Source organism: Macrosteles quadrilineatus, unplaced genomic scaffold (assembly GCF_028750875.1).
Source record: "Macrosteles quadrilineatus isolate MER2022 unplaced genomic scaffold, UCM_ALF_1.0 Scaffold_5__1_contigs__length_97177068, whole genome shotgun sequence".
NCBI lineage: Eukaryota > Metazoa > Arthropoda > Insecta > Hemiptera > Cicadellidae > Macrosteles > Macrosteles quadrilineatus.
Window position 1 is genome coordinate 17,859,636 of NW_026542598.1, and position 24,943 is coordinate 17,884,578.

Genomic DNA, 24,943 nt, shown 5'->3' on the forward strand with positions numbered 1-24,943 from the left:
ACCTGTGGCATGTATCCAACATTGTTTTTTCTTGCAGCTTTGACAAATATGTGACCTGCGTCCAAACGGGTCATCCCTACGATACATCGCAGCAACGTCGTCTTGCCACATCCGCTAGGGCCCAGCAAGCCATAGCTGGAAAGTCACAAAATTTAGTCACATATTATTTGATCTCCTAAAGAGTATTTCCTGCATGTGACACACTTTTGTTGTTGGATAGAAGATTATGGATGATGATCCCATCCCAACAAGTTAATCAGCTTTTATTTGGCAAGAATGGATTACAAAGGGAAACAAAAAGGGCGTTATTTTGCGAATTTGATTGATACCATAGAGGTTTTATAGACTTTTTCTCGTGAAGACTGCAGACACATTTCAAAAGGTAAAACCTTAAGCTTTGTACAAAAAGTAAAGCCATCTACATTTATGTGAAAACTTTTAAAATTGACTTAGTGAAGAAAATCTCCTTAACTCTTTGATCAGACTCAATAATGATGTAACCAAACTAGCACTAATAACTAACCATCTGAGTATAACACAACTGCAACTGCTAAATCTACAATTAACATGACCTCTGCTCTGCTACCTTTCAATCAAGCTACGTTTAGGATTCAGCTGATGACCGAGTGGTCTAGGCAATGTCTCTTCAGCCAGAAGAGAACGCCATATATTGGGGATTTGAATCCTATTTTGGTAAGGTCTTGTACGCATAGCTCAAAAGTTTAGCTATGGCAGAACTTGATGGGAGAGGCCCACCTAATAAAGGATGAATGACTCGCGAGGAAGTTGGCAAGGTGAGTGGATTCTTGAGTTGCAACTCGATATTTAGACATTCCGCTACTTTTTCTAAGGTGAAAAAACTTGATAACAAGAGAAACACTCACATTGTTGCCTCTGGTACAGTCAGGTTCAGTCCTCTAAGGATGACAGCGGTGGGTGTGTAGCGCTTGAACGCCCCTCGGACCTCGATGGCCGCCACCCCCTCCCCTCCTGCTCCACGACCCAGCATCATATTACCAGCTGAGTCTCATCTGAAACAAGTAATCAGTTATACCACAACACAGTATGTAAATACTTTGGTAATATGCAAGAGCACCAGTTCAGGAGTCGTAAGTATAGTGCCGTCACTACTGGATTCATCCAGTATCATTTAAGTGCAATACAATACACAAAGTCTTGATCTAATAAAGAAACCACGTAGTATACAAATGAGTGATAGTAGGATAAAGATTCATTTACAGATATAACAGGCGACTTCTTAAGATTTTATGGCTATGTACAAATGTAACACAACTCTATGCAAACAGTTTTGAGCTCCCCACCAGTCGACACTACCGACTACCAGCAACTACCCTCATCCACCATCAGCACCAGCACCTCTACACTATTAGCAGAAAGTTCTCCCAAGTGCAGTGTAACCTGTGATGATAAGAAGGAAAGTGAAAGTGTAATGGAAAAAGGTAGAGAAATGTCAAAATCTTTTTTAGATTAATTCAAGTCAACGTATGTTGTTTAAGAAATAACATTTTACAGTTAGAATATTTATGTAAAGAAAAAGATTTGAATGTAATTTGCTTGTGTGAACACTGGCTGAAAGGTGATCAGATTAATTTATTTGTTCCTAAAGATTTTGTTCCAGCCAGTGTTATATGTAGGGAATCTAAACTTAATGGCGGAGTGGGTGTTTATATTAAAAATTGTCTGAATTTTTCCGTTATTGATGTTACCTACTGAATTTTATATTGAGTCTGATTTTGAAATTTGCTGCATAAAACTTACGGATGAAAACGTTTTGATTGTTAGTATTTATAGAGCTCCAAGTGGAGATGTGAATAATTTTTTTGACTGTTTTGAGCGTTGTATTAAAAAACTATTAGGCCTACTTAAGAACCCCATAATAATTATTGCGGGTGATTTTAACATTGAAATTGGGAAAAATAATAATGACTTAAATAGCAGTTTCACTAGATTTAGTAATATTTTGAGATCACTTGACCTTTTTTTAACAAATAGACAACCCACATGTATTAATTCCTGCATAGATATCATTATTGTAAATTTCAATAAGAATTTATATCAGACTACACTTGGGGATAGCTATTTTGCTGACCATATTCCTCTATTTTTTGAAATGTGTACAACTAAGTATCCACAAAGAAATGAAAACAAGGTGTGTTCCAGTGATTTGTATTTTAGAAAACAAAATGACGAAAATATTGATTTATTTATAACTTACCTAAAACAAGAAAACTGGGATATGATTGGTGATTTTAAACAAAATAAAATAAATGTTGAAAACCTATTTGACGAATTTTTTAAAAGATATATAGATTTGTGGCATTCTTGTTCACCATTAATAAAAATTAAAAAAAACAAACAAAATATAAAAACCAATAAATTAATCAACTGGTACACAATGGAATTAGAAAAGACAAGAAATGAAATGTTACTGTTATTTTCTATTTATAAGAATCTTCTTTCAATAAGATCAGAACAATCTCAGGCAGCTTACAATGCATATATTCAAATTAAAAGAAGGTACAGAAAAGAATTGGCAGGAGCAAAAAAATTGGCAGTTGAAAAATATATTAACTAATAAGGAGTTGTCATCAACATATGATTTCTTAACACAAATGGTTTATGTTATTGTTTCTAATGTTTATGTTTGTATTGAATTGTTTATTAGTAGTATTTGAGATCACTTGATTAATTTCGGCTTTATGTTTTGAAAGTGTTATCATTGTATTTTCAGTTTTAGATAGTTCCATTATCTTAGCAGTATTTATGACTTCCTGGAAGGTCTTGTCTGATTCTACTTGTAGTAGTTTCGTTCTTATCTCAGCGTCTCGCAATCCCCTAATGTACTGTAAACGTAGCATAGTTTCAGCTGTAGACTTTCCACAAGAACATTTGAATTCACAAGGAGTAACAAGTTTCTTTAGTTCAACTGTAAAATCTGTAACGGATTCACCTACCATTTGCTCTCGTACTATAAAATTATGTTGCCGTGCCCAAACGCTTGGTTGAGGATCCAAGTATTGCTTTAGTAAAGCTATAAGGTCATCATAATCTTTCTGAAGTGGCGTTTCAGGTGTACAAATGTTGTAGAGCTTTTGATGTAACTTGGGAGGTAGGGCATTAAGTAGGGTGAATGTCTTTGTAGTTTCGTCTGATATGTGTTTCAGGTGCATAAATACTTCAAGTCTTTTTGTAAAATTGTCAAAAGATTCATCTTCACTGTAAGGTACAAATGAAATATGGAATGTTGAAGCTGTATTGCCAGTAGAGTTGCTTGCATTACCATTGATTTCTTGAGTTGAATTCGAAAGTGAAATAGGTTTCAACTGCCTCAACATAATCTTCAACTTAATGAATACTTCTTCAATGTCCATCTTGTAATTTACTTCTTCATCCAGGTCTGTGTGGTTTATTATTAGTTCTATGTTCTCTTGTACTTCAAGAAATTTAGTCCATGTTGAGTCCAGAAGTTCTAGACGTTCGTCAACTTGCCCAGGATCGATTTCCTGATTGTTCAGCTTGTTTGTTAATTTAGTAAATTGTGCCTTGATTGATTTTCTAATCCTTTTGTAACTTGTAATGTTAGTTGACTCCATTTTGGTTTTCCTTGTCGCCAGTTATCAAGTCCTTAAATTATATAATAACAAGATACAAGAGAATGTACAACCCATTTTATTCAACTATTTTAACTGAATGAAAAAAATATAAACACAAACATAAACATTAGAAACAATTTTCACTTCAAAATAAATCACATCCTAATGTCACTAAGGAATGCCACAAATGCTACAGGGTCCTCGGCATATGAACTTATATGTTTGGGAGACGAATAAGGACAAGGCTGGATCTTATGAAGAAACCCCAAGATCACACAGAAATGCCCGACGGATGTACTAAAATCAAAAGAGAGTTTCGGGTGGGGGACAGGGTTCAGGTGCGCAATTTCGGAAAAGACGGAAAGTGGAAATTTGGAAATGTAAGAAAGAGAGAAGGATTGGTGCATTATCAAATCGAGATGGACAATGGGCAGGTTTGGAGAAGACACATTAACCACATTCGGCCGTGTAAATTTGAGGGGAAGGATTAATAAGGAGTTGTCATGAACATATGATTTCTTAACACACATGGTTTATGTTATTGTTTCTAATGTTTATGTTTGTGTTTATATTTTTTTCATTCAGTTAAAATAGTTGAATAAAATGGGTTGTACATTCTCTTGTATCTTGTTATTATATAATTTAAGGACTTGATATTAACAATGCCCCAAACAAGTGCAGAGCCGCTTGGAAGGTAATTAGAGACGAAAATTACCCCTCTTTTACCCCGGATGTCAGCCTGGATCCAGATGAATTTAATACATATTTTCAAAACTCAATAAAAGAGTTAAGTGACGGAATTCCTGCTACACCTTTTAGTATGGAACACTTTTTGGGAGATAAATCTATCTATCAAGATTCATTCATGTGGCAAAAAGTCTCACCGATGGACATTATAAAAGTTGTGTCTAAATTTTCAAACTCTAAGGCTATGGATTTTTATTGGTTATCAAATCATATAATCAAACAAGCAATTGAATTTATAAGTAAACCTCCTTGCTTTTATCTTAAATAACTGCATGCAGGAAGGTTATTTTGCTCAATCACTTAAGGTTTCAAAAGTCACACCAATATTTAAGAAAGGTGACAAAAATATGGTTCAAAATTACCGCCCAGTTTCAATTGTTCCAATTTTATCAAAAATATATGAATCAATTATGTATAATCAACTCAATTACTTTTTTGAATCACATAATATAATTACAAACTGTCAACATGGCTTTCGTAAAAATAAATCAACAACATCAGCAATAATAAATTTAGTAGATTATTCTTTAGATGCTTTTGAGGCGAAAAAATCTGTTTCTCTAGTGCTGTGTGACCTCAGTAAAGCATTTGACAGTGTCCCATTTGATATTCTCCTAAAAATACTTCAGTTTTAGGGTGTGGCGCAAAGCTCCTTGAAACTGATTGAGTCATACCTCTCAAAGAGATTACAATATGTTTCCGTTAGAAATAATTGTTCCAAGATGATTGAAGTGGTATCTGGAGTCCCACAAGGATCAATTCTTGGTCCTTTTTTCTTTACAGTTTATATTAATGATTTGCCCAAAAACTTAAATACCTATTCCATTATTTATGCTGATGATACAACATTACTTTCCAATCATGAAAACTTGATTTATTTACAAGAAATGTCCCGACAAGCAGAGACAATGGCTTATGATTGGTTCTCGACAAATAAACTATCTTGTAATTTGGAAAAAACACAATATATAACATTGAGTTTAAAAAGAGAAGTCAATATGGAATCGGTCAAGCTTTTAGGAATACATACGGTATTGACTCAAAATTAAACTGGTCTGATCACATCAAATCTGTTAGTAGCAAAATTTCAAGAGTGACTTGCCTGCTTTGGAAACTCAAAAGTTTTGTTAGTCCTGATTATTTGAGACTAGCATACTTTGGCCTCTTTCAGGCACATGTAATATATGGATTGCTTGCATGGGGTCACTCACCACATGTTAATGACATCCTATTGCTTCAAAAAAAAGCTATTCGTAATATGGCAGGAGTCGATCACGTAGCACACTGTAAGCAACTTTTTGTAGAGTTCAAAATTCCTACAGTATTCAATCTATACATCTTTCAAGTTCTGGTTTATGCTAAAACAAACTTAAATATGTTTCGTACTAGGCAAAATATTCATAATCATAATACCAGGGGGAGGGGGAATTTGGATATAGTAACACATAGGCTTACAAAAACTAAAACTTCTTTTAAACTAAATTGCATTTACTTTTTTAATAAGCTGCCTGAGAATGCAAGAGAGGTTAGTTTAAACAGGTTTAAATCTGTATTGTACACCTGGCTGGTAGAAAATCCCTTTTATAAACTTGAGGAGTTTTTTAATACACAAGTTTGTATTTCTTTTTAATACATTTAATGTCTTGTTTTATTTTTATTTGCTATATGTTACATTTGTATAACATTGTATAACAAATTGACTTGTCCTATTTCTGTACAAACAGATCAATGGAAATAAAATATTCTTATTCTTATTCTTATTCTTATGTGTACGCCGCTTCCAATGGCCTGCAGATCCTCTATCCGTCTTTTCAGTTTGTCCCAGGTTTTAGTCAGGATATCCTGGGTTACAGAGGCCACAGAATTTCTGAATCTGTCTCACAGTGTGTGTAAATTAGGAACCGGGGAAGAATAGACAGTGTCCTTGACAAATCCCCACAAAGAGAAATCCATGGGGGTTACATCGGGGGAACGAGGTGGCCATTTCGTCGGGACGTCACGCCCAATCCAGCGTCTGAGGAAGTGGAGATTCAAAAAATCCCTCACACATTTAGCCCAATGAGGCGGAGCACCTCCTTGCTGGATAGTTATCATCGGTTGAAGTTCTTCTAATTGAGGGACTACGTGCAACTCCAACGTAGCCATGTAAACAAACCTATTTAAATTTTCTTCCGCAAAGATAAATGGTCCAATGATTCCATCATGCATTACACAGCACCAAAGATTTAGTTTAGGCCCTTTCATTTTCAACCGGATTCCTGGGATTTTCACTCCCCCAAATTCTACTATTATTGTGTTGGTTAACCTTCCCACTTAAATGGAAGGTCGTTGAACAACAAAACAAACTGTGATTTCTCATGTAAACTCACAATTACCAATTTGTTATTGTATTGAATACCGTAATAACTGTATTGTTGTCAATCGGTTGTGTTTAGGTGTGAACAATTTCATCAAAATAAAACTTGATTAAATTTTCTTCAAAACCTGGCATTTACCAAATTCCAAATCAAATCAAATATTCCATTTTGTACTTTCCAAATATTTTCTGACGCCATACTCTTGGATCCCACAATATCCGTAGAAGTTTTTAAAATTAGGAAGCATATTCCAGAGGGATATTTAATTAATTTAGTCATTGAATCACAAACGTAGCATAACCAAATTAATCCTTTTGGCGAACTCCTTTCGGTGAAGAAAAGAATGTTGAGATAATTTAATTTAATCTACAATTTCGTTAGACAAAAACAATCCACCAGTAAACCAATTGATAACAATAAAAACAGGCAATAAACACCAAAGCTCCAACAACAATGAAGACGATTAGACAGCAAGACATTCCAAATAAATTTCCTGCCCATCGTCCTACATCGCCTTCCACTTAGACCAAAGCTAGGAAACCTCTGTCCCGCCTCGTTTCAATGTGCGGTGACACAAAAAAGGCAGTCTTCGCTCCTGCCTGCACCTAGCCTGCATCTCGCCTGCACCTTGCCTCGCTCCAATATGCGGCGGGCCTTAAATAAGGATATAATATAAAAAATAACAGTTATACATTTAAACTTTTTGGCTCGGCTTTTAGCGAATTTCCCGTATAGGGAATAAGCTATTATTGTAGTACTCATGGTAAGACCTGGACCCGGGACGGATTTACTTTTTTGATTTGAGGTCTCTAGAGGCCAAAAAACTAGATAATTAAATAGGGAATAAATGTGACATTTTTAGGGAAATATTTTAGTGTAAATTCAATCAGGCAAATGGAAATTAGCTTAATCTGCAGGTTTGCTGCAGCGAGGGTATTTATATTTATTTTGTTTTTTATTTTTATTTTGCGCATAATGTAATTTTAAAATCTTACTGCTCTAATCATTTCTAGTTTTAAGCTATTGAAATTGCCAGTGCTACGCTACTTAATTTGTAAACACTGTTATTGAAATTAGTGCAATTTGTGTTTTGTTATTTCTTGGTGAATATTTCTGCAATAATCCTTGAAAATTTAATCATAAAAAGTGATTCTTTTAGACTTTCCTTGTCTCTCCGTTACAATACATTACAACATTTAACACAAACAAATTTAAGATTAATATATAGAAAATTGCTTTTCCCAATTGATGATAACGACAGATTTGTTGTCAATTGCAGTAGCATAATTATAGGTTCAGCCTATTAAGGTAATAACAGGTGGTTTTACAGGAAACTACTATCCATCCTACTTAACAACTTGATGATTTCCCCCTCAATAAGAGTAATTGCAGAATGGATTATTATGTATGTGTGAAATTACAAGGATATGTGGAAATAACTATCGCTAATAACTATTTTCTTATTTCCTTGTGAGTGTATATTCTTGTGGATGATTAATAGATAACCTTTAAGTATCCTTAGTCAAAGCCAAGGTTAAAATATAAATTGTTTACTAATCCTTTATTTTAGACTTCTTGAGCTGATACAACATTCACTTATGTTTCTATGTGAATTGATTTTACTGAAGTTGTTTTGTTTTGTTGTTAAAATTGATTTAATGTTCTCAGTAATTCATAGCATTTTAACTCTAATTTTATTTTCATACTGGGGTTATCGCTATAACTATTCTGATGATTAAAAGTTTGACATTTGGACTATTTTCTAAAGGGGATTTTTCCGAGCGTGATTTTTATAACCTCTGATACACCATAGATTATATATTGATTTTACTACTTTTTATATAGTTTTCTTGTATTTCACAACATACAACAAAAACCTGATATCCTATTTAAATTTGTTTTTAATGTAAAAGGTTAGGCATGTCATATTAAGATCCCATTAAACGTCAATTGTACAATAATTTTTACTGTATCAATTGTAATAAAACTATATAAAAAGTCGTAAAATTAAACCCCATCTATGCCTTAATCTTAATTTACATCTCCTTTACTGTATGTTATTTTTATTATGTTATATATACAGATAATTTGTTTTTCTAAAATGTTGATTATTCAAAACATGTCCACTACTCTAAATTTAATTTTCCACACAATGTATTAGGTAAATAACTACATTTTTGATCGATTCAACAAAACAAAGTTAGTTCAGGATTTCGAGAAAAAATGACAAAAGAGTCATTATATTTTGAGAGGCGAGACAAACCTCAAGACCTTGCCAAGGCTAACATGTGCTAAGCAAGTGTTTGTTTTTCAATTCTCACCTAAGTTCTACTGTTATTGCCCTCACAAACCCAGACCTTGACATTTTATTTGGCTTGAAGCTCATATAAAAGGGTTTCTTGTTGCCTTGACTATACAGTAAAGTTTTAAAAGGGTTTCTTGCAAATCCCTATCAAATACTTTTAAGGTTAGCCGGTTTAAAGAACTGTGAAGACAATGTGTTCCGTAGTGTTCAATACAAAATGAATTGTTGCGTACGATTTTATTGTAGAGATTGAACTCTGAGTTAAAAACTAAAAAAAATTAAACATAATTTATGTTAAAATTGTAACTGATATAATGTATCTCATACAAAGAAAATTAATTGAGCTTGAGAATATTACTTATTGAGATTGAGAAATATACCATTTCTCAAGCTTAATGAATAATTTTCTTTGTGTAAGATACATTATATCAGTTACAATTTTAACATATGGTACTTATTCATGTATGTTCAACTCGACTAAAGGTTGCAGAAGTGTTTCCGTATAAATCCTGGTTCTATCCTGTAGTTAAAATACAAATGCTCAACCTCAACCCTGCATGATATTCGACAAATTTCAAATCGTGAATTGGTGCTCATCCATTATTGCTAGGTTGAATTTCTATATATTTTCTTACAACAAATTTAAATGTATATAAATGCACTTAATTACATCGCTGTGAATTAAAATCACTGGAATATGATTAAACTTTCACTTAGGTACGGTACTGTACTTTACTCAGGAAAACACTAAGTGACTTTTGAACAATGGGAAATAAGCTTGAACATGGCCAAACATTAGAAAACAATTAATTAAAGAGTCAAACAAAGTTCTAAGAGAACGGTGGACGATGTCCGAGATAAGAATACGTCCTGCTTCCGAACGATACGAGGTCAAGGTCACATGGAGCTGATAAGGCGCCAAAGGTCATCTCAAGGTCACTTGACAAGGTGCCGTTGTCAGCGCTAGACTGGGGTAATGTTCGTGGTATCTTCGCAATTCGTGGTTTAATTGTTATACAACTTACTCCTCGTCTTTTCTTTTTTCTTACTTTTATTCAATGTTACATAATTTACTTTCACTTATATTTGCATTCTATTCCATTGGCATTTTTTTTTCGTTAGGGAACTGTCCAAATTGTGGTCTTACTATCTCATTTCGACCTTTGGTTAGATATCTTAGTTGAAAGCCAAATTGCCGATGACATCTGGGTTTAGAACCTATGGGATCGACCCAGCAACCGTCAGATTTGAAGACGAGCACTATTACCATTCGATTACACAAACACCTGTTACTCACGATTACTTTCTAGTATTCCTGGTTGTACTGTTATTTAAACTTTACTGTATAGTCAACACACGTAAAAAGGAACGATTAAGCGAAAAATATGTCTTTTGTCATAAAACAAGTAATCGAGTTTTAAATTGAAAATACACGCTTATCGGTCATATCTTATGTTTGAGTCTATGTTACGTAATGCTAACTAAATAGCTTGTGATTCTTCAACTTCGATAGTTCGATAGGTACCAATTAGCAACCAGGTAAACACAATTAAAATCCAACACTAGTTTTTTTGCTATTAACGATCGAATTAGTACTGCTTTAACCATCGCATGTTTCAAGGCCATTGTCTATGTCAAGGATACAGGAAATTAATTAGGACGAGGAACTGGTTAGGTTCCTTAACCTCACAAAGTTACTCACCGCATAGCAATAATTTGATCACTGAAATCAAAATAATTTCAGTTAAATTAAATTAAGTCAAATTAAATTAAATTTCAGTTAAATTTATGATAAATTCTTTTATAAAAAATAATTTGATCGCATTCGCAAAATCATAATTAAATAATACAGAAATCAATGTAATATATATATTTTCAATCTTCAACTCGTGTTCTGCTATGTTCGTTGTTTCGTTCGAGGATCCTAAACTTCTAGAAATTAATAGTATAATAACTTTGATTGTTTTCTTCGTGACTTGATTTGAACTACATCAAAATCTATTAGCCCATACTAGGTGAAATTTAGGAAAAAATTGTCATAACATCGAATGATCGTTACCTAATATAGGCTAATAAAGCTATGAAACTCATTTAGAGTTAGAAAGCTACAATGGTATGGCACAATACCAGATAAGAACAATAGGTCGAAGAGTTAATTAATAAATACAATGGATTGTTCATAAGCAACATCACATATGCGGTTGTTTGTCTGATGTACTTGTATTGCTTTCTTGAAGGCAATGTTTTGCAACAGTATTTTAAGGTTATACATTTAACACATTGTTTACTTTCTTTCTCTTGAACCTCTTGGGGTCAGAGATGACTTTGAGTAAAAGCATAGCCTCTTTCAACCATCTATGTATATGAATAAATGAATAAATGAATTTATTTCCATTGAGAACAAACTTATTACATGCATTTACAGTATAATAAGTATATAATCATAGTTAGACCATCTACAACAATGCCTGTAACTCATTAAACGTCCTAAATTATTACTATATACAGGGTGGAACGAAGTTAGTGTTAAACACTTTGATGTGTTGAACTACAGTACCCTACTAAGTTTTGCTGTCAAAATGGCGCCAATTTAGGTTTCCATACCCTCACAGGTAGGGAATAACAGACCAACTAAGGTTTTTTTTTTAACTTGTATTTGCTTACATAAGTGCATTAAAAAATATTGTTTTTATTTCAAATTTATTGTCAGTTTCAGCATCCTCATTGAATTTCCAATAGTAATAGTACAAGAGTCATTCAAATAAAACATCTATAACAAAATCTATATATGTAAGCCCTTATTCTGCAATGTAAATTTGAATTTGTAATTTTTGAGAAAATTCAATAACTTTTACATACGTTGTTCTACGTTAAACTTGTCTGTAGAGAGTGTCGAAAATTACTAAAAACCTCTTCAGTTAATAACCTTTAAAAACAATGTATAAAAAACCTACGATTCTTTGATTTTTCATTCTTAAATTTAAGAGTTTCTCTTAAAAACATGGAGCGGCTAAAATTTAATTTTCCTAAAAAAACATCCATTTGCCATTTTGTCACTAATATTTAGTAGTATAACACATACCATTTTTTAACACTAACTTCGTTCCATCCTATATAGGCCTATTGTTTAATCGGCTAAAACGACAATATTATTACTGAATCAATTCTGAAGACTATAAATATTTTTACTTTTAACCCTGCCAAATACATTGTTTATAGTAAAATAGTTCGAAGCCTTAACTTTGAGTATAGGTTGGCTGTACGAGTAACTGGTACGTTTTTTGTTCATGAAGACGAAATATATGTCTTTGATTCATACTGAAGAAGTGATTTTAGTTTTATGAACAATTTAGACGCTTAGAGATTTTAGTTTTAGGTCAGGAAAATATAGATATATTGTGTTAATAGTTAGATTGTATAATAGTTGTTCTTCTCTAGGTGTAGGCCATATGATATATTTTACATTGGGCTCTTTGCTCTCCGGGTTACTGAGTACTGTCACAGAGGACAAATTATAAATATTATAAAACTAATTTACTATTAAATTATTATATTTGTGTTAAACTGGTTTAAATATATGGTTTAATATACTGGGACGGAGGCGTCGTCCTGTAATCCAGCTACTAGGAGGTCACGAATTGTGGATATTTATAGGCTGCACTGTGGATGCTATACTCCCTGGTGTGGATAACGTCCGCCTTAGTGAGTACTAAGACTATCCGCAGTACTATTCTGATAATTATACCAATTTGTTAATACCAAGGCAAAAATGTGGTTTGGATTCCACTATAAACTGTAGGTTCCTTAGTTGCCATTAGCTGTATGGGCTATTAATTAACAGCTGTGTCTAAGGAATGTTGGCCTTAAATAGTCACTAACAAGACTACAAGATCGCGCCACTCATCCTACAATCTCCATTCATACGTTGGCTTAAAATACCTACTTTGTATGGTTACCATTTAAATAAAAAGTATTAAGTTTAACATAAAATCGATACACTGATTTACAATCACCTTAAGCTGATCCATAATGACGGAAAACTAAACTGAATATTAAACATCATCAAAGACAGCATAGTTGACTACAAGGGTAGTTAGGTATATTATTTAAGTGAATTGTTTCAGAACAAGACGATAGGCAACCTTCATCAGTCCCTTTGATTGTAAGCATTCCTTATAGAAATTGAATAAATATACAGGAAAGTCGTCACTTAAGGTGACAAGAGCCAATTAAACTGATAATTAGCTACAATCTTCTCACTTGCAAGCAGAGGATTCGCAATTAAGCTGTGGTAGTATAGTACATCTTTATCCGTGTGAAAAAATCCATTTCAAAATACCAGCTGGCATTTCAAAGGGAAGTACTCTACAAATATTTTTGTGAATGCAAATAACTGAACGTTTTGTTTAGTAGACTCAAGTATTTCTATCGACAGATGATAATTATATCCTTTCAGCAATTTGGGGTGGTCATCCCGCATCGCATGAGGAATCCTCAACTCCTTGACATTCATGGTGCGGTTAAACCGATACCCTAAAGCACAATTGATCGTACACTGAACGTTTTTATGTTATACTTTACTTGTGGTGAACTACCAAGAACGTCGTCTTCTAGGACGAGGTCATTTCTTGCACTAGAGGCTATGATAGTTTTCCTGTTTCTACTCAGGCTACGACTCGCACCTTGTGTTCAGCCTGCCAATAGCATTACACCTCAGCCAATAAATCATAGTAAGCCTAACACTTATGTATATTTTGCTCGTAAACATTTATGCGGGAGTAAATCTTAAAACGGCGTTAAACCAAGTGATAAATCTTAATGAAATTGTATTCCACATCACGTTGAGTTTTATTTTAAGTTATGTAAGCTTTTGATGCGGTAGGAAATTTGTTTGGTCTTTTGGCTTTTCGAGATACTTAATCCGATCAAGAGACTTAAACGCTGTACTTTACTGAAGGAAAGTTTTTAGGCTTGTGGCAACGGCTAAACACTAAAACATTACACATATTACCGACAAAGTTATAACGTTCACGCTGTTTATAAACTTAATTTCAGTTCAGATATGTTGAATTACATGTCTAATACAACTCGTGTTCTCCTATGGAAGAAATTCTACTTTTAAATACGAAAATCTGTCATGACATTTTACCTACTCAACAATGATTTTTTACATTGTGTGTCTCAACGTCATTGTTCAGTACTTATCTAAATGACATCCCTAAATGTTTATTGTTTAGGGTGCCTTTCTTCCCTAATAGACGCTGATCCGAATCTACATTTCACATCTAAATCCTTTCAGTGTTAAATTGATTCTAGTAAAACGGGATTTAAAATAATCACTTTGGCCTTCGGAGGTTTTCCAACAAAAGAGAAAAACCAATATCATCAAACAACTAAATACAAATTCTTTTGTACATTTCAAGCAAACATTCAACAAAGTCAACCGATGTCATGTGGAAATGACAACTCAATATTATATAGCAGCATAATCGAAAAAAGCTAATTTGTATTTCAAACCGAGTACAAACTTCTATTAAAAACAAAGAAATACCTTCACTCCAGCAGTAAATACAGGGTTATTCTAAATGAGGGACCCATTTTTAATGCTTTATAATTTTTATACTATTAAACTTACCGCTATAATATACACATCAAACGAAAAAGCAACTCAAAGAGTTTATGCCTTCCAAAGACACATCATTTAACAAAATCGATCCAACAGAACTGTAGATTTAATTGTACAAAGTTACAAAGTAATCTCCAAACTTTTTTTACCACTAGAAATTTGGAGGTTACTTGACGTTTTTGCAAAAAACTTTTAAATGGTGAGGAAATCGACCAGAGTGGAAGGTAATATTCCGAAAGAGAATAAAATTTCCTACTATCTACTATTACGCATATCTTGAAAATACTCAATAAATGTAGCCTAAATTTGGCTTAAAACAAAAAAGTGTGAAATTTAATGTTTGCTATGTTTATTGTCTACATTTAAGAGGGGGATTTTCAATTTTTTTTTTCATTTTGAGGCAATTTTTGGTACCTTTCTTGAGTATTTTCAAAAAATGCATAATAGTAGATTGTAGAAAATTTTATTCTCTTTCGGAATAATACCTTCCACTTTGGTCGATTTCCTCACAATTTAAAAGTAATTTGCAAAAACGTCAAGTAACCTCCAAATTTCTAGTGGTAAAAAAAGTTGGAGATTACTTTTTAGCTTTGTACAATTAAATCTACAGTTCTGTTGGATCGATTTTGTTAAATGATGTGTCTTTGGAAGGCGTTGAGTTGCTTTTTCGTTTGATGTGTATTTTATAGCGGTAAGTTTAATAGTTTAAAAGTTATAAAGCGTTAAAACTGGGTCATTCATTTTGAATAACACTGTATATTCAAAGGCCATAGAAGACCGATAAAATTGTCTTTCCTCCAACTACTTTAAGTGATACCCAACCTCAAAACATACGTAATACAGTATGTACTGTTAAAATTATTTATTCGCGGAACTATGTAATTTGAACTGTTAAAATGATACCCCCGATGAAGCAATAGTAATAGAATAGCATCAGTTGACAGCGTATCACAACACTGGCTAGTTGTCATGACATCAACAGCCTGAAGGTGCGGAAGGATGACGAGGAAAAGTAAATATACCTCGGAAGGACAGCTGATTGTTTGTCAAAGGAAACGCATATATCCTAGAGGAAACTTAAATATAGTGATATACACAACAGTGACCTGCTTGAATTGGGAAATGATACAGGGATAAGATGGACTCGGAATGACTGGGTGGGAAATCTGACATTCAGTTAATGGAACATATTTGTTACTTGCTTCCTCTGGGAAACGGACAGTTGGATTGCAATAGTTTAATATAGTTTAGGTGTCTAAACTCAAAACCCAGTACCTAATTAAAAATTGCCTCCAATCCAGTGTTGTTGAAATACAAACGTTTTAAAAGTTATTATTTTCAGTGATATACATGTAAAGGTTAAACTATTTATTTTTGCGATGAACCGTTCTTGTAGGAAAACCCATTTGTGCAAATCTTAAATCAACAGGTTGACTATTGAGTTATTTATTCATTGTTTTAGCTGTTGAAACGAATACCTCATTTATTGTTGGTGACTGAAATACAATAAATTAATTGTGGAAACTAAGTCCCAAAATGGTAAATAATGAAGAAACCCATATTTAACAGTTATTTTTTAAGGTGGCTTGGTTTGGTTAAACTGTTCAAATAATTTAGTAAAAATATTTTTTATATTACTACTTCTAGGTTTACATAAGTGGTGAAGTTTTTTACTGCCTGAACATTTTGAGTTGTATAAAGAAAATTGGAAAACCTTATTTTGTGAAACGTGGTGTTATTGGTTATTCTCGTCCAAAAACATACTGTTGTTCTTAATAAATTTACCATCCATTATTACCATTCCTTATATATATACCCAGTAATCATTGTTCAGGTCAAAACGGCAACCCAACTCGCTAGAGCTATTATACCAGTCACAAACCATAACAAGTTCAAAATTTTAAAATAGGAAGGAAATACTTACATCAGAACTGGTATTTTCATCGTTCAAGGTTACATAACCTGGGATTTATAATTAGTCACCTGTTTTTTACGTAAAAGGGTATCAACAGCTAGGTAGTTATTGAGCGCGGTTAACCATTTTGTTAACCTTGGAGCCGATGTTGACTCGGCATAACCACACTGAACTCGGTGATCGCGCCGAGCTAGGTTCGTTGACTTGCAAACGAATATAACTACTAACTACAGCAATCTAACTACGGTAATCTTACAACAGTCTCTGCCAAGAGGGAACAACTGTCGGATTCTGCGGCGCACGAAATTTGATTAACTTTTTTTCTGTTGATTCGCAGAAGAACCCGGCAAACAGATACGAGGTTACTCGTATATACCAAAATGTGCTAAAGTTGTCTTCGTCAGCTGGGTGCTCATTTGTCTGTAAGGGCATGGAATTTAAATATTAACTCAATTAATTAATTAACTAGTTGGTGGATCTTTTTTGTAGACTGTAAAATTATTGTCATAGGGAGATGCCGAAGATTGCCGTAAGATATTTTTCGGAAGCGTTGCGGACCATGGTAATCTTTAGAACAATCTACATTTCTGAACCAACCATTTAAACGATTAATAAAACAAAATCATCAGTTTCAGTTATAACCTTCACGCAACTGTATTTTAAAGAAGTGGGATTGCTGTGATACAAATACATATTTTCATTTTAGTGTTCTGGGGGGGGGGGGTTCTATCCCCCTCACCCTCCCACTTAGTTACGCCACTGATTTCAGTACCTTCAAGTCTAAAGTTGCTGGGTGGATACCAAGCATGGTCGTCTAGACTGAAACTATCTGACAATAGGTTGTTGTAAGTAACAAACAAGACATTCGTTAAGCCGTTTCCAAACAAAAAACTGAAAAAATTGCCATTGGTATGAAAACACGCAAACAACAAAAATGACCTTAACAGCTAACAAAATATTTTTTTATTGAATTATGACCCCTCTATAGGCTCAACCAAAATTCGTTCTGTTAAAGAGCAGTTTAATTAATCTACGGTATAAACAGTGACTACCTGGATACCGCACCAAAGCGAGACCTTCCCCGGAACTGATACCCACTCCCCGAGGTCGCTACAGTTTAAGTCCAGGGTCTCGCACATTTAGATCTGTTGTAATAAGGAAATCTGTCGGTTAACTACGTCATTTTGGGCAGTTGGTCAGCTTGCGTTATTGTAGTAACCGATATGTACGATGATTACATGCATTGATGCATTGATGAACTACATGTATTGATGTAGTTACTTGTCGTCATGGTCATTGATGTAGTTACTTGTTGTCATGGTTATTGAACTTAACCATTGTGACAGATTGGATCTGATTGTGTCAGTTAAATACTTGACAAATTATTAGAATTTGTTGTAATTTTACAGATTTTTGTGAATTTCCCATGTAGGGAAAAAGCTATTACCGGAGCCCCAAACGTTGGACACCTACGACCGATTTTCTTTATCGTTTTGATGTCCCCAGAGGCAAAATGAAGGTGCATGGGGTGGAATTTGTCTTTCCCATTTTCGACCCCTAAACATACAATTCTGCAATTTCTTTCCCAACCACAGAGATAAAATACCTCCACCGCTGCAAACCTTCAGACAAAGCGAATTATAATTTGCCTGATTGGATTTTCACTTGGATTTGATCTATTTGAATAACATTAGGTTTAACGAGTGCCTAGGTTTGCTGCTACTAAGAAGGTAATAAAGTGTGTTTTAGTAAAATATGAAAAGCTTAGTATAAAATAAATAAATTTACCAAGTTTTATCAAAATATATCCATAAACAATCAAACAAACTGCAACAGTAGTTACGAGAATAACATGGGAATTTTAAATTGACAATTTATTGAATTTTCTCCGTAAACAATAATCATAAAAACACTTCAATATACTAAAATATTTCCTTCTGTAAGCTCTTTGAAAAGGTTTAGAGAGAAATTGAAAAATGTTATGTTTTGAGGGTCTAAAATAAAAAAAACACAAATTTTTACTCTATAAACCCCCATAACACCCCGTTCCCATAGTCCCATCATGCTGGTTTGCAAACTCATTTAAGCTTATCCCGTCCTCTTCCTCGTAGCAGCAAATCTAATTATTCATTAAAATCAATGTTATTTGGAAATAGGAATCTGAAAATTTTAAGGGTATATTTTAGTGGAAATCCATTCAGATAAATGCAGCCTAAATTCGCTTTGTTTGAGGTTTGCTGCGTCGAGTAAAATGATTTCACCGTGACTTCACCTAATGCAAGCTCGTAACGATACAGCAAACACAACCTAGATTGCATCTAACTTAACAAAGCTACGGACTGTCAGGTAACGCCCGTAAAGAACAGTTGGTTGCTGTATCGGCTCAATCACATGACTGATCCAGGAGCTGTTTCCGTTCACTATCAGGAATGCAATTACCAAGATCTCAACGAAACTGAATCTGAACTGACCAGTGTGTAGGCCTAAAGTATAAACATCATTAATCATCCCCTGCGTAAACAGTTTTCGATTCCCTTTAATATTGTAAATTTAGGTTTTCATGTGTTTTAGGTTAAAAATCTTGACGTTATATTTTTTACAACAATATCACGTTCAAACATCGTTTATTGAAAAAAAAAAAATGTTTTGTAAGGGTTGAAACTAAACCTACCTGTGTTTGATCATTGGGCTTTTATTGGTTCTGGCTAAAGAACCAGCCTATCGTAGTCAATTTCATCCGCTCAACTATCATTGTTTATTCATCTTTGCCTTAAAATATGTACTCTTATGAGTTGTATTAAAATAATATAATTTATTCATTTAGCATGCAATGTATAATATCCAAATGATTGTTACATAATTTGTCCACTAACAGACTACAATCGTAGCTTAGAATACAACTCATATAAAATGCTGCGTATCTAGGTTTGATCTCCACTAATTATCAGAGTAGCAGCGATGGAGTGATATGTCATGTACAGGAACTACAGGAACTACGGCAAGTCCAAGGACTGCTGGTTGTCCATGGTCAGTCTGCTGCAATCGTATACTGTCTATGAGTTCTCAATAAAGACCTACTGCAGTTTCTGAACACGGTCTGAGGTACACGTGATATCTTGTCTGGGTGCTCGCCTTAGAATCTCATGTTTCGATTCCAAGCAAAATTGACCACGGACCCAGATACCAATTTTCAATGGGCTACCAATTCAATGTCTGTATACCAAAAGGTTGACGAGATACAATAAAAAAACAGAGTCTGAAAACTAATTTAACTAAATAATAGCTTATTCCCTAAATGGGGAATTCGCAAAATCGTAAAATTGTAGGCAATCAGCTGTCCTCTGACGTTTTCACCACACAGCAAAGCGTGCATCGTAAAATCTATAAGTATAAAAGAGGATGTTTGTATATATATATATATATTTGGCAGTGATAAACTCAGACACCGCTGAACCGATTGCCACGAAACTTGGTACATACGTGTAGAATTTCATGGAATAGGTTTATACACCATCAATTTCGTGATCTGTCCAATCGGCTCCGCCCCAGTAGCTCTGGAGTTTCCCATGTTAACCTTATGAGAAATGGAATTAATAAATCTTAACAGCTGTTTCAATTAAACAAGTTGGTTCTGTTCTATGATGTTCAATAGCATTTAAGTTATAAGGATTACCAACAGGGTGCAGCACTATTATTTCTTTTACAATTTATGACAACAGCTAATTTGCAACCAAAAGGTGAGTGAGCGTAGCGAACGAACTTCAACCTGGAGGCGAGTTAGCGTAGCGAACGAGCTAACCTGAAGGCAAGTGAGCGCAGCGAACGAGCTCCAACCTAAAGGTGAGTGAGCTTAGCGAACGAGCTCCAACCTAAAGGTGAGTGAGCGTAGCGAACGAACTTCAACCAGGACGTGATTGAGCCATGCGAACGAGATCATCTTGAAAATTAAGAAGTTAAACGGGGCAAAGCCCGCGGGTTACAGCTAGTATAATCTAAAAAGAGGTAAATTTCACCGCATTATAAACGTCTCTTACTTAAATTATACATAAAACATGTAAGATATTATAATAGGGCGAGAAGTCTACTTACATGCAAACCCAATCACAGATTTTCATTTTGTCATCTACTAAAATTATATGTAGCCTAGCTTTAAAGGTGTACGTATAACGACTATTACAAGAATAAAATATAAATAAAAACTCATCAGAAATGGTAACATACCCAATTTCTGATAGTGGTGAACCTACCTGCCTCTGTTTGAGAAACTACTTAAACTGAACATATAAAACTCCATTAAAACTAGTTTAATGTGGTGATAGAAAGTTGATTGTAGGCCTACTTTAAGTGGGATTTTAAAATTGGAAGGTTCGACAAATGCAGGATTGATAACATTCAGCTAAACATAATAAGCTAAAAGGATCACTGTTGTTTTGATAAAAGCTGTAGTAAACACAACTAAAATGGATTAGCTTTTAGTCATTTTATAATCACTCCTACAGATTAGGCTTACTCGTTTTTAATTTTTTGTTAATTCTATTAATAAGTACGAGAGGTCGTCCAGTGGTCGAAACTCGACCAAAAATATGTAATGTACTCACTTATCTATTTTCACCCCACACTGTAAATAAAAGATGTGATTGGAGTTCCTTCCATTTGTTTTGATTTTCTGTTTATATTTCGTTGTTATTTCGTCACCAGCATAGCAACGCATAAGATCCAAGTTAATTTTTTCACATTTTTAAACTCATTTTTTGTGCTTATCTTTGAGCCTATTTAAATTTATAAAGGGATTCTGCACACCTACAAGAAAATAGCTTTCTAACAGTATGCGTAGATTTTCCCTACGATGCACACGAGCTGAGAAAAAAGGTTTTAAAGAAACATGCTTGCCTATTAATATATATATATATATATAGATATAGATATAGATAGATAGATTGATAATTTTTTCAACATTAACTATTTTGCATTACTGTCATCGTTTAAACGGGTTTTTGTTAAAACTAAACTATTACAATTAAAAAACAATATGGAGCTTTGTGATTAATAATGCGAAAAGTAGAGTCTTGAGTATTAAAAAAGTATCCAACAGACTTTTTGAACAGTAACGAACATTAAGATCATCAAACAATCATTATTTTTTAATATGAAAACAAACTATTGTCATTAAAATCTTACGTTTGATATCTTTCGAAAACTTTGTTTTACCACTCTAAAAAAAAGACAGACTCAGTCTTGTTTAGAACCAACGTTATTAAAAAACATGATAACCAAATGACCAATACTCAATAACTACTATGTTTAAAAACGTTGTCTATGCGTTTATTGCAATAATGTAGATACCATCAGGTGTGCTTGATGACACCTGATCCAGTTTCTAAACCTGCAGCTGCTTAAATATCCAAAGCAATAATGTCACTTAACCAATGGAATTGCATTTTTAATATCACAAAACTCAGATTGTAATGTAGAAAGTTTAAGCACGGAAAACTCAAGATCTTCACGAGAAAATACAATTATACAGCCTAGTGCTTTAGTTGCATAGATTTAACAACATATAAAGCCTTTCTCGCAGCTAGTTGAATGCGTCAATGTAGCCAAGCCTGCTGAAGGTTAAGTAGCATTCTTGCGATAGTCAACAATTGACTGAGTACAGATAATTGAATCAGCCTTCAATGTCAGCTGACGGATTGCACAGCTTAGATATTATGAGAGATTTATTCCGCGATTTGTTCAATCAACTACTTAAACATGCATCATACGTTGAGGTTATGATGGATTATTATTGGTATTTTTTTTTTTTAAGTGCAAACGTTGGTCACTGCGTACTCTCTGATTTATTATACTCGTGGATGTGTAAAATTTTGTTGGTTCGTTCAAAACAGTTTGAAGATTCTTTACCGGAACTTAACGATTATAAGTCATCCTCTACTGTTCCATTTCAGCCGACTGTAGTTTGGCCCATTTGCATCAAGGTTGCATAGCCATTGATTAGAGAAGCGGCAGCCATTACATTCAGATTGTTAACGGTCTCTTGCAAATTACAAAACACTAGATAGCAGTCATGCCTCTGTGAATGGCCAGCCGTTAGACTTTGTGGACTATGTAAATGAACTTGGTTTTAGAATTATTTTGGAATGTTGTGAAATATTATTTATTCATTGCGAATTGGCAAAAATTTATCTTTAGCTTAAATCTTTCTGTAGAAAAGATTTGAGAAGTTGTAAACATAATTTAGCTGTGGTAAATTTTGACGTTGATGGCCCAACGATAAATACATTGGACTCCACGACTCTGTTGGGGAAATCAGTATACGATATATAAAAAGATTAATCAAATTATTTCGCTAATGCTATTTGTATGAAAGAGCTTTCTTCTACAGTACTCTGGTACAAACAAAGCATAAGGGAACAAATATTTAACTAACAAGGATTAATTTAATCAACGTTTTACGCATTGTTAACACCTAGAAAATTATTTACAAGTACAATAACAAGTATTCTTATAGTTTTATTTTTACTTCCATGCAAGATTCGTGCTTGTTTCCTCTTACCGGTTCGCGAATGTTAGGCTAGTATATTTTAAAAACAATTTCGCGCCCAATGTCAACCTGAAAGTGTTTTCAACTAATGTAATCGGATTAATTCTTACTTGTCATTCGCATCCATCTAACCCTTTCTAATCCAATTATGACAGCGTGTAATTTCAATAGTTGTAAAAACAGTTTATTCATAATGCTGTTAAACTATAAAACTATTGTTAAACTAGACTTTGGCAAAACGCAAAGGTGTGCCAATGTTTAGGCAATGTGGTTAGAACATGCGGATTTGGTTCTGACATATAGGTTCAATCCAACCCACGTACAGCCAAATCGTAAATAAATAATCTAGATCCGAACCCACCATAATGCGTTTTACACCATAATGGCACTTTTCTTGAATCAGTGGAGTATCTTGATTATCAATACCTACCACAACGGGCTCATAGACAACCTCTTCATAGAAAACTCTGTTCAACAGGTGTAGGAACAATCTTATTCCAAAGTTAGTAATTCCCTATGGTTTAACTGGATGATCCCATATCCTGACATATGACGGATTCTGATAGATACACTGAACTCAACAACTGATAAATCGCACTCGCACACAAATTATTTCCACTATTCACAGTACATAATGTTAACATTTTTTATTTCAATGCACGTCAGGGCTAAGGATATGCCTAAGAGGACGAAGGTATGAATAGAACTGGAAACATTGCTTCCTGATAAGCGAATTGTGATTCCAGCCACTGCAGTGATAAGTCAAGACGTTCTGTTGTCTTTGTGCCAAGTGGTGACAGAATGTAAAGGTCTCCAAGACATCTAGACACATCGGCTGCAGTGTTACATTAGCACTACATTGTTCTGCTTGGTCAACGGTAAGCAATTGACTACAGAAACCGGTGTATACAGCTATACAACTCGTTTATTTTGGAATACGATTACCATATTACTGTACCAATTGATAGGAATGAAACGAGGCATGTTTCAACCATAGGTGAAGGGATGAAGATGAGTGAAGATAGATCTTGCCTAGCAAACGGAAGGTCACTCGTTCAATCTTGAGAAGGGTCAATAGCTTTTTCTTGATTCGAATCAGAACCCTGGCGGCCTTTCTCAACGATCGTCAGATTTTAAACTATAACAAAAGAATACCCCACCGCAGCAAACCTGCAGACTAAGCGAATTTCCATGTACCTGACTGGATCTCTACAAAAAAATATTCCCTGAAAATGGTCAGATTTATTTCCTATAAAAAAACATGTATTTTAATGAGTAATTTGGTTTGCTGCTACAGGGAAGGTATTGAGGTGTGTTTTTTATTGAAATTTCGATAGCTTAGTATGAAATAAAAAACACAAATTTGATTAAAATATATCCATAAACAAGCAAAATACAACAGTTTATTTAATCTCCATAAGAATAACATGGGAATTTTAAATTTAAAGTGTTTTGAACTGTCTCCATAACCGTTAGGCATATAACAATGCTTCAATACACAAAATTATTTCCTTTTTAAGCTCTTATCTACAAAATGGTCTGGAAAGAATTTGTAAAATTTTATGTTTTTAGAGTAAAAAATGGGGAAACCCAATTTCTACCCCCCTTAATCCCCCGTTCCTATAGTCCAATCAGGCTGGTTCGCAAACTCGTTCGACACTTGTCTCGAATAAACCGTAGACCCACCTATCTATAAAATATTGATAGAACTGAAGCTTTGAGTGTTTTCCCTGTTACTTAGAACTCTCCCTCCATCAAAGCCATACACAAATCTCATTATTCATTAGTATTCTGCTCACGCCCCTACTTTACAAATATTTAATGTCATAAAGATATAA

The 24,943-nt window shown here is 34.0% G+C and overlaps 1 protein-coding gene across 1 annotated transcript in view; it reads right to left on the reverse strand.

Moving 5' to 3' along the window:
• Positions 1 to 24,943, reverse strand: part of LOC128995455 (ABC transporter G family member 20-like) — a 49,529-nt gene that overhangs the window by 17,481 nt on the left and 7,105 nt on the right. Inside the window, exons 2-3 of the mRNA XM_054420473.1 lie at positions 885 to 1,031; positions 3 to 135 (exon numbers count right to left, since the gene is read on the reverse strand). Coding sequence (XP_054276448.1) covers positions 3 to 135; positions 885 to 1,012 — 261 coding nt within the window. The 5' untranslated portion in view covers positions 1,013 to 1,031. The remainder of the gene's footprint in view (positions 1 to 2; positions 136 to 884; positions 1,032 to 24,943) is intronic.